The 11,535-nt window shown below is 32.7% G+C and overlaps 1 protein-coding gene and 2 long non-coding RNA genes across 7 annotated transcripts in view; 2 read left to right on the top strand and 1 right to left on the bottom strand.

Annotated features, from left to right (window-relative positions):
* Window positions 1-1,932: 1,932 nt before the first annotated feature.
* On the top strand, window positions 1,933-8,612 carry LOC113501178. The gene is made up of 3 exons (XR_003401276.1): window positions 1,933-1,982; window positions 8,081-8,343; window positions 8,545-8,612. It is a non-coding gene; the product is annotated as an uncharacterized LOC113501178 (long non-coding RNA).
* LOC113501175 (sodium/hydrogen exchanger 3) overlaps window positions 2,927-11,535 on the bottom strand; it is a 51,021-nt gene continuing 42,412 nt past the window's right edge. For 3 of the 5 annotated variants that reach the window (XM_026882237.1, XM_026882235.1, XM_026882236.1), the window contains 9 exons: window positions 11,382-11,520; window positions 10,850-10,990; window positions 10,555-10,645; window positions 9,990-10,091; window positions 8,564-8,764; window positions 7,493-7,546; window positions 6,928-7,113; window positions 5,703-6,042; window positions 2,927-5,597 (listed from right to left, as the gene is read on the bottom strand). In XM_026882237.1, the coding sequence (XP_026738038.1) occupies window positions 5,405-5,597; window positions 5,703-6,042; window positions 6,928-7,113; window positions 7,493-7,546; window positions 8,564-8,764; window positions 9,990-10,091; window positions 10,555-10,645; window positions 10,850-10,990; window positions 11,382-11,520 (1,447 nt within the window). In that variant the 3' untranslated portion in view covers window positions 2,927-5,404. The remainder of the gene's footprint in view (window positions 5,598-5,702; window positions 6,043-6,927; window positions 7,114-7,492; window positions 7,547-8,563; window positions 8,765-9,989; window positions 10,092-10,554; window positions 10,646-10,849; window positions 10,991-11,381; window positions 11,521-11,535) is intronic. The other 2 variants (XM_026882238.1, XM_026882239.1) reach the window with 2 other exon arrangements.
* LOC113501177 lies at window positions 8,625-10,030 on the top strand. The gene is made up of 3 exons (XR_003401275.1): window positions 8,625-8,690; window positions 8,787-8,951; window positions 9,967-10,030. It is a non-coding gene; the product is annotated as an uncharacterized LOC113501177 (long non-coding RNA).

The following is an 11,535-nucleotide window of genomic DNA, read 5'->3' as shown; positions in this document are numbered from 1 at the left end:
TATATACTTTTTCTTGTGAATACATATATATACATATATATATATTGAAATTGATTATATATATATTTTGCATAGGAACATAAATAACCACAAACATTAATGATGTATATATATATTTTTTTGTTTCAGAATGCAACATATTACTAGCTGAGTGTGAAGAAACTGTAGATTTATTGCTGATTTTTGATAAATTATTTGATTCATTTAATGGCCACTCACACCGTGATACAGCAAAAATACTCAAGGGATGTCTTAAAAACAAATCACCACATTTCCCATTCTGGGCAGAAATTAAACCTGTTTTTAAATCAATAGAATTTGAAAAAATTGTAAAAAGTCAAGATGGGTCTCAAACAGTTAAATATGATGATTTATAAAATCTGATGATTTAGATTCTGATTTTGCAGTTGATTCCTTAATTTCAACAATGAGTCAAATTATTTTTAGTAATTTGATTTTGCATTCGGAAGCGAAGAAATATGTACCCTGGATATATAATAAAAAAACTAAATCTAATATATTTAAAAATTGTAATTGTATTGTTGATTTACTTCAACAAGAAATTGATCCTAATGCATTTAATTACATGATTGATTATACAAAAAAATCACATGTGATTCATTTATTAAATTACTTAATGAAATATATTTTATGATTGAGACTTGATCGCCCGAAATAATAAACTTAAAAAAATAATAATTGTGTTTTTTATAAATTGCAGATGTGATTTTTCAATTATTCAATGCGATGAACATAAATTGATTTTAACTAATTATATAATTAATTTGTTCATCAACTTAATTGTAAATAGTTGGTGTACGGGTGTAAATAGAATTTTAACAGGAAAAATTGCTGATTTTGATAATAACGATACTTAAATTACAAGCATACAATTTCTATAAAATTCATAAAAAAAGGAAATAATGTGAATGATATTTAAAACCTTATTGTTAATTAAATGATTTGATTGATTTAAATCATGTGATTTTTGATGGGTGGCCATTTCCAACCATCTACTTTATTTACATCGATAAATAAAATAGAAGGTTCTCAATTATACCCTTATCATTTAAAAATGGTTTCTATTAATGTGAATTAATTGGTGATTGTAATATACCATAAGTGTATTATGAATGTTAGCCAATGAAATTAAACCATATTACGATTTTATTAGAGAATAATTTTTCTACAGAAAATCATATTACTTAGTAAATTATAATAGTAAAAATGTGTCAAAGTAAAAGTGGTTTAATTTCAATACGTTGTAGACGTTAATTAATAAATTGTATAAATTATCCGTATTTATAAATAAAGAAAAATCTTTATATTTTTGTTGTATTCTTTTTTCTCTTTAGTACATTTTATACACGGCAAAAATGCTGTACTATGCGTAACTACCTATAGCAACCTATAGATATTATGTAGATGAGTGCATACATACATATAGCTATAGATCGCTTCACAGACGCTAGCGCCATCTAGTTTACAGGGCAAGTAGTGAAAAAAAGAACTGATCTGTCAGTGTCTCATCTATACCAGTATTATATGTATTATCTATGGAACGAACGGATGGTTTTACTTTTTTGATGACTTGAATGCCAGAACTTGAATACTCGCATTTAAGCACAGTTAGAATTGCTTTTCTTAATTTTTATTTTTCAAATAAAATGAATAATTACATTGATTACATCAATATTAATTTTATTCCCAAATACTATTTTGAATTCTATGTAATAAACCGAAACGCAGTGCAGAAAATTAATATTTCTAACACGAACCGGATTCGGATGATGAAATTTCCTGTGCGTGACATTATGTGTCAATGTAGCTTGTGGCAAGTTGTGGCGGTAATTTGAAAATTATTGTGAACGTGATTTTTAAAGACTTGTACACTATGTTATTTATCCCGTATTCTCGTATCTTATTGAGTGAACCCTTCATCTAAACTGAGCAAGAATATTTAAATTCAATTATTGGTTCAGGTACGTTGGTTAAAAAACTCTTTATAATCGACTTGTTCCCAAGTATTTTTAAAATTATAAGGTTGGATTAAAATGCTGGAATGATTATCCATGTTGTATTTTAATTTTATTTTTCTAACCTTACATGAAAATTGAGGTTCATAGATGCCGAATAGTTTTCGACACGGCTGCATTTTGTCTTCAACGGTAATTTAACATACGTGCACGAACACGTACTTACTCATTAATTTAGTAGTACTGCTACTGTAATTTATATATTTAAAAGATATATTGTAGAGGGTGTTTTCTTATGAGCGTAGATAAGCATGCTGTTGATAAGATAATAAAATAAATCGTAACTCTCAAGTGTGATTTTTTTATTTAATTTTTCATTATCTATTGTACTACTATAATACAGTTTTAACAATAATTTTAGTACAAAAGAAAACCACAATATTATCAATCAATGAGCGGTGTAGATTTTCTACGCTAGGCACTATTATTTTATCAATTGACACACCATAATCCCATTTATACAAAGCTTGCATACAGTAGACTAACCACTGTTGTTTGTATATTTTAGTAAGAAGTAAAACTCATTGGTATATTAATACCTAATAATTTTATTAACCATCACGTTATGATAACAAATAAATAAGGTACCTTTTTAAAAAAAATCTGGTTAACTACCTTCATAAGAATAAATATTAAACTGCTGATCAAGATTTTTTTAGGTGTTTAATAAATGCATATGTAAAAGGCTGGTTTTTTTAAATGGCGAGGTATATTGCACGCACTTGCTCTTTATTTCATTGGATTAATAACTACGTCAGTTAGTGTTACAAATCTTGAAAGGGACTTCTTAGAGGCATATTTACCTACTGATTAAGTTGTTAATGCCATCTCGAATGATAAGTAGGTACATAATCATGTTCTAAAAAAAACTTATAACAGCATAAGAATTTCTTTTGCTTTCTTTTTCAATATAATGTACATACCTTTACGGTCTAAGTAGGTAAGTGCACATACCCATAATGCAATTACGGGTAATATTTACTCTCAATAATTAAAATACACACGAAAAAACCATTAAACTAAGTACAACAATATTATGCCTAAGTATTTAAATAATTATGGTAAAGCTAAGTACATAGTTATTAGGTATAAGGTAAGAAAAACAAAATACTTTGAGTTTGGTCAGAATAACACACTGTGATTCAGTTGTGCCGTTGAACTACATATAAACAAAACAATTATTTACTATCTAATAAAATAGCTTATTTATTTCACTAATATACAACAATAATTGATCAGTAGACGTACTTATAGCTAAGTTCTCTAACAGTCTAGCGACAGACAGCGCAAAAAATAGCTTAGATTTTAAGAGAAAGAGTTTGTGGTAAACTTTTCAGTCAAATGTTCTAACCACCTCTTAAAGATTTGCAGTTGTGGAAGCGAGACGATGAATCTCTCTGCAATGACTTGGAGTAGTTTCTCATACTTCGACAACTTTACAAGACTTTTTAGAAGCTGGTTGGCCTTCAGGGGGTAACGTCTTAAATTAATATTGTTCTGAATGTGGAAGAGAGCTGCCGTTCTACGCCGTGTATTGCGCTGTCACGCTTCTACAACCATAACAATATTAATTTGCGATGCGGTTGTAGACCCCCTTTTTAATCGATTTTCACGGACCATTACAGTATCCACTCATCAATCATTGTCTACACATTCAACAAAATTAACTCTTTATATTTACATAAGCAATTTTCAATTTTTCCTCTAGGTATTTATCTACTGCTATTATTGTTCTAAATTAGTCAATCTATTTTCGAACAAACTTATTCAGTAGATTACAATTACAATCTAGTAACAATTCAACATGCGCTGTTGTATTCAAGATTGTTTATTTTACTGGGACCAAAATGAAATGACGTCAAATTGCCAATGACACAAATTAATCAACACCTAGCATAATACAGAAATCATTGTTTTATTTGAAATAAGGACGTTTTAAATAAAGTTATTAAACTTTCCTAATTCCCTACTTTTTAAGTTATTAAACTTCTACAAATTGGCTCCCTGATTTAAATGCACCAGAATTTTAGTAATCGTTTAAAATCCAATCTGATTTCAACACCTTTTTCGTTATTTTTTTTCACACTGTTCTTGTCGAACTCGTGCAATGTCGTCTACTAGACAGAACCCTCCTAGACTGTTTAACCAATCTTCAAATTTATGTTTGTATTTTCTTTTCACATTTCATTTTCGTCTTACACTGATAGAAGACCTTGTACAAAATAGCCTCCAAAACGTATTTCGTCACTTATAAAACACAAACGCTATCTACTTACATCTACAAATCACATCTAATTACTTTAATGTTTTCAATAAACTAATGGTATTGTCATTGGCAACAAGTGCCACCTGTGAAATCATTAATATCTATAAATACGTTAAATACAAATGATCATTTAGGTACATACATAGTATTTCTGGATGTAATTACATGATTTACAAAGAGCATACAAAAATACACTTCAAACAACTATATATTTTATACATTGATTTAGACAAGACATTATGTTGTAGGTTTGTATTATACGCAGTAAGAATCGCTTTCAGTTCATCAAACATCAAGCAAATAGGCTTACAATTAATACAGTTTACATAAATATAACATTTTGATTAACTGCTAGGTTGAATTTATCAGTAACGGATAGCATTTCAATACTAAATCATCATACGACCCATTTTTAAACAAATAAAAGGCAAGAATGATATAGGAAGTTTTCCTGACAGCTTTATGTTTTTTTTTTTCTAATTATGTGTCGTAAAAACGGATGCAACGACAACGAGTTGTATTTACAACTTATATTGTACCTAGTTACATAATGTACAACTATATCAAAATCACTCGTAAGCCTCAGACAGAATATCTGGCAAGCAAATATTTTATTAAAGTACCGTATTTCTATAATATCATTACCGCACGATTTGTTAACTCGCTTTAAGTGTGCGTATCATGATTATTGATTGACTATATCAACGCATCTTAATATCTATTCAAATACACGTAGACGGTAACAATAGTCAAAATTCCAATACTATGCTTATCACGAGAAACCAATATCATGAAAGCCTTTGAATAATTGTATTTTTTTTAATTAATAAAACGTCATTTTCATAACCATTTGTACCTATTCATACGGAATTCGTTTATTTCGAATAAATCTCCAGCCTTTAGAGTTGCAGGTGGTATGACAGAAACTTTTAGATATAATCCTCATCATGCTACGTTAAGTATTTAACACCACAGATTCACAGCACTTTTTAGAAAGTATAGTAGGCGTTCACTATGACCGTCCGCGATTGCACAATGCACGTTACTCTAGCGTCCTGTATTTTAGCAGTGGCAACCGGTCTGGGTCACCACGTCGGGGCACTCAGGTATTTTCGTCTGAAGAGTCGTCAGATGAGGAACTGGTGTTAAGAGTGGAAGCCATGGTCAGTTGCCGGATGAAGGGTTCCCTTGGCAGACTCTGTTGACCTAACGGCAAACGTCGAACTCCCATTCGTTCGCTCTCTGGTAGAGATTTGCTGCATTTCTCTTCTGTTATAGCATCTCGAGACATTGATCTGAAAACATGATAAGACATATTATATATTATTTAAAGAAACTAAGCGAATTTAGACGAAATGTAATTCAACTGTCACGAATATTGCATCACATAATTTACGTACCCAGTCAACTCCAGCATGGATCCCCTTCGGCATTGTCCTCTATGTGGACCTTGCATGATGCTAGCTGGTCGGCTGGAGGCACCCAGCGGGTCCGAGTGTGCTACATCCTCCATAAGCAGTACTGAGGGACCACCTAGACTGGTACTCCTCTTAGACAGTAAACTTGGTCCTTGTCTTCCGCCCGTGTCTCTCGACGTCCCTTCTCCTTTGTTCCAACTGTCTTTGTTCCCTTCCGAGTCGGAGACCACCACACAGTCTGCCGCCCCTTGCGTGGAGCTAGAGCTCTCTCTTCGGAAGAGACCTATGATAGATTTCGGATGTTTTGGCTTCTCTATGCCTCCTGGTTTTAGGAAGTTAATGAGAATGGGCGTGTTTTGTTTTATAGCGGAATGGATAGGGAAAAAGAGAAAAAAATGTGTCAGAAAACATTCAAAAACAGTTTCCTATAATCTAGGGTAAGTTAAAGGTGCAAAATGATCTATTATTTCCGTGTAGATATAAAAATATCATTATTTAAATGTGTCTTAGTTTAGGCGCGTGTTGATCGGGTGGGACTATTTTAATTCTTTTAATTTTGATATATCTTGTAACTATAATCTGTGCTTTGAAGGTGTTACTAAAACTAATTCAGCGAGAGGTCTATTCATTCAAAGCTAACATGCACAGTGTAACGCGTAAGCGTTTTGTGATGTAAGTGTCGTCCTACAAATTACAATAGGCTTCATAAGCAATGCAATGAAAACGCGTACTACGGGATACCAGTAAGGCATTCATACCAATAAAATGTAGTTACAGAATGGTAATTTTAAAGAAAAATATTAGCGTTTGGAAAATAATTAACTTACACCCAGGTGGTATATTCGATAACCACAAAAAAAGTTCACGGAATGTTCCAATTGTTTTACAATAACTCTACCTAACAGTGCAACTGTGAGCCATTTTTCGTGTGTTGGTAATTCCAGAATCTGTGACAGTCTACGCGATACGTAGTTCAAAATAATTTATTGCTACGAGCTAATGGTGTTACGTTAAATTGTAGCTGGCCTAAATTTCCATACATAAAAAAAATAATTAAATATTGTCATAATTAAACTAGCAAGCATATGTCCAGTGTAACGTTTTTCGATACTCTAATGAATTACCTAAATTCGATCGTAATACTATTGCACAAATATTGTATCTTAATATTTCATTGCTTTCGTTTTTTTTATTCAACAATATTTACCTAAAAATGTTGCAGAGGGTGAGCTGTACGCGAGGTACTCCTTGTTCGAGGCCCAAGCGGGGAACTCTGATTGTTTGAGTGCGCCGCCGCCCGATCCCTCCATCTCCTCCCGTTTCCATGGCAACATGGTTTCCGTAGCCGTAGGGGTAGCCACGCGAGCGTGCTCTGCTACTATTATGTAGGTTTCTGTAGTTACAAAGTTTTTATACATTTGTTTACATAATTTGTGTGAGGGACTTTCAACAAAATCACAGTTTCATTTTTTGCTTACATATGTAGACATCCTTTTATTACGACAGTCCCAGCTTTAACGATGAGCTAAAATGGAACATTAAGTAAAACTATCCTAATTGTTAGGCTGTGATGACCTGTCGGTGATCGCTGTGTTAATAATGGCTTCCTGGTCGCTGCACTTAGTATTTTAAATAAAGAAACCTTGCATTGTAAGGCTGATTGGGGTTATTAAATGGTATCATAAAAATCTGTGTAAATGTGACGGTGTAGATTGGTTTTATTTCTCATTCGCAAAACATTGTATTTAGATATATTTGACTTCAAAACTTACCGTTATCGTCAGACAATCTCCTCTCATCCTCTTCAAGGATGTCCTCGTTTGGAACTAAAACATTTAAATGATCCTTGTTTTTACAACTGTTAGGTACATATTTATGCCTAGTTTTCTATACCTATAAAATCTAGTCTAACTTGCCAATTTGATTGAAGCATATGTCTCTAATAGATAATATCGACTTCAAAATAGTCGCTATAATTAATAAATCGTAATATCTATACCTAGATATACTTAGATCATTGGAAGTACTACTTAAGCATTTTAAAAGTGAAATAATTTAAATTTTGTTATATTATATTTTGTTATGGATTGTGCGCATTGACTTATTTGAATGAAGTGCCGCTTTCAAATGATTATTAAGTTGTCGTTTTCCTTTTCGTTTCTTTAACTAACATTAAAATTCCTTATGCTATCTTCTACTACCTATTTGCTACTTAAATTACTTTAAACATGCATTAGGTACTTACTTGTGGTTAGTTACAGACACGTATTAGTTTATTAAGTTAGCTTACAAGGACTACCATGCCAAACACAGTTTAGGTTAGCAAAAGCATCCTTTGTATTATTTATTATTGGTTTTAGTATTCAGCTTGGTAGTCTTGAGAGTCAAAATCTAAATCAACTACAAAGGAGTAAATAGTATGTGTTTTACATGCAATAGTAACATTGAATCGGATGACCAATATCTTTGCGAAGCGTCTGATGAAAAAAATATCAAATCTTCAGTAAAGCAAAAATGAAATGAAATCTAGAGAAGGAAAGCTAAACAAACAAATTATCTAATTTCAAGAACTTATTACAATGTGCCGGGCGTCTACCCAGTGGTTTACATAATCGACTCTAAGGTGAAGTGTTGCTCATTATTACGTTATTCTGTAACAGCGAGTTGATGACTCCCTACCTTGGCCATGTAATGTCTACATAATCATGAATTGCGTACCAATCTCAGCACAGAAACATTAAAGCATTATCTTAATTAAAATCTTGATCATCAGACGCAAGTATGCACGCAGATTTATCTAGAGACGATTATTAAAACATTTCAGATTTGAAGTAAACACATACCAAAGTTATACGTGGATCTGTCCCTTCTCCACGGTAAGGATTTCTCAACAGCTGTCGGGAGGATTTCTTCGGGTGTTTTAGCGTACTGCTTAACAATCCTCGCTTTCAAAGGATTGAATCCGGGCAGGTTAGCCAGTTGATTTAAAAGTGAACTACTATTTTCTTTATGCGAGGACGTTGGACTGACTTCTTTATATCCAGCTGATAATATTATCATCGCCAGTTGTCGAGAGTTTTGGTTAGTTTGCGGTGCCACATGAAGATTGCCAGAAGGGAAGAAAACGACGATCAAACACAAACAATATTAAACAAGCAGAGATGAAAAAGATACGCAGCAATTAAAGGAATACTAGGTATACCTAAACGGATTAGCGTTGATGCACAGGAGGTTAGTATGGGTCCTAGAAATAAAACCAACTAGATGACAAACCTTTTTCTATGTAGAACAAAAAAGTACACGGATTGAATCAAAATGATACACTATGAAGGCTGTCTGACAGACAACCGTTTCAGGTCGAGTGACTGGGTGAACATTTCTATGATATTTATGCACTAAAAATATTACAGGGATATAGCATACATTCCGGTTTGATAATATGATGTTTGTAGGTAGGTTCTTTGATATCAAAGGATAAAATGAATTTAGGAAGAATATTCATATTTTTAGTTTATTGATTCGACGATTTACCTACTCCACGTTTAACAGAAAGAGCACCATTTTATTGTCCTACAATAAAAGGTTTGCAAATTAATTGGGCCATAAATCATTGAAGTAAATATTTCTTAAAAATAGGCAACTGAACAAAAACAATAGAAATCAAATTACTTTAAGAAGAATAGTTATAAAATACAAATACATACATACAGAAAGATTATTTGGAACATGCCACCACAATACTTTTCAGCACATTCTCACAGTACGTAGCCATGTCAGAAAATATGTAACGCTTCGACTCGGCAAATAATAGTCGTATACCAATTTAGTAACCACCGGTTTAGTAGTACAAGTATTCCATTATGGTTAATGTAGAGAAGTTAGAGTGCGGTAAATAACAAACAACGTCAGTTAACAACATCTAAAGGATTCGTTTGGATTTGAAGATTTTGCCTTCAATAAGTATTTGTTTGTGACACATGCACAATATTATTAATAGGGTAAGCGTAATTTTATGTATGTGTGCTATACAAATACTTGGTTACTCAGATTAATATACAAGAGACATTAGATAGCAACAAAAACCACAGGAAATTTGCGGGTAGTTTAAACATTGAACTTTTACACGAGATAGCTTAGGATAAGATATTTAGTTTTCATTAGATTTAGCTTTGATAATACAGACTTAGATGTTATCGATAGCTTAGCAATATAACCATTCAAATCCAAACTGTGGTGTATCACACAGGGTTCGTCATGCAGAATACCTACGCGGGGATTTGGCAGTGAATGTTATACCGCCGTCTTCGCCTTCGCGGCGAGGTTCCACCTCCCGCTCGTCGCCCTCCTCCTGCAGAACCTCATCTATGTAGTCTGTAAGAGAACAATACTTCACTGGCACAACACAACACAAAAGCTCATCTCTTATCACATGCTCAACTACGTGCTAACAAGACTTCTAAGTGAATGTAGATTCGTATTTTATAACTGTCGTTTTATTTCAAAGCTTTAGCATTAACATTTTATCAATTTAAATTGCGTGGGCAAAACAATTCGAATTATGAATAATTACATAATGAAGTCACAGACAATAAAAAATAAAAAGCATGTGCTAATATGTCGTTATGTTTAAATTTATTTTTTTACGTGTTTATTTTACATTTGTGTCGATAACTAGTGTAAGACAAAGCGTTTGTGCCTGCAAAGAAAATTAACAATGACATTTGTACATGTGTTTCTATTTGTAAATTAAAAATAATCAAAAATAAAATACTTGAACCCACACGTGCATGCGATCGACACTCGTGATAATAATAAAGAATAAGTAAGTAAGTACCTAATCTATAATACTTTATTTTACCGTGCGTGAACTGTTTGGCCGAACCATTTTGCTGGAATTCAGGGAAAGTCACATGGTTTTTCCCATCCTGAAATCAATAATCATTATTCGAGTTGTGCTAGTACAAAACATCAGCTACCTTATAAAAAATTGGAGGTGTCCTTAATTAACATTCTGCCAATGTAACAATAATTAATACATTGTAGTAAGCTACAGAGTAAACTGACATTAATTTCTAGTTACAGGTAGGTAAAGCAGTTATTTATTAGCCTAATAAAAAAAGGTTAGGTACCTGTTTTCCACGTTTACTACGCTTGTGATGATGCTTCCTGTCGCCAACCCGCCGACGTATATTCATATGAGTCTTGTAATTGACTTGCGTGCCGAGGTCACGATCGTTCACCGCATGCCGGCTGTAGCTAAGGCGCCGATGCTGAAGACAATATAGCAAAACTTTTACATCAAACATTATACCCTATGTACACTAGGTATATTGTATGTAGGCTATTATAACAAATCATCTATTTTTAAAACAGACTGGGGTATTTAGACGTTGGAAAGGCGTCAACGAACTGAACGGATCGCGACAAACGTAAATGGCTTCCTTTCATACATGCCTAGTTTGTTTCTAATCCTTTACAAGCCTATTGTGTAGTTCAAGCTAATGCGTAAACGACATGTAAGTCTAGGATATTCTTATACGTTTGACTAGGAAATCTAAACATTTCCTTGATTCAAAAATAATGAAATATATCAGAATCTTTTTTATTTCTTAAGGTGTTATGTTGAATACAAAATTGATTTTGTTTAAAGAATATACTTACGCGTCTAAATGGTTTGCAAAGTTCTTCAGCAAGGAGATGATGTATTTTGGCATCTGTGAGGTCTTTCTTAGATGGATTGTATTCTAATTCTTGCATGTCTATGTTCCATGTCGACGAATCTAGCTGACTGAAACTCGGACTGAAATATAAGTCA

The sequence above is a fragment of the Trichoplusia ni genome, chromosome 15, assembly GCF_003590095.1.
Source record: "Trichoplusia ni isolate ovarian cell line Hi5 chromosome 15, tn1, whole genome shotgun sequence".
NCBI lineage: Eukaryota > Metazoa > Arthropoda > Insecta > Lepidoptera > Noctuidae > Trichoplusia > Trichoplusia ni.
This window is presented reverse-complemented; position numbering and strand designations above follow the sequence as displayed.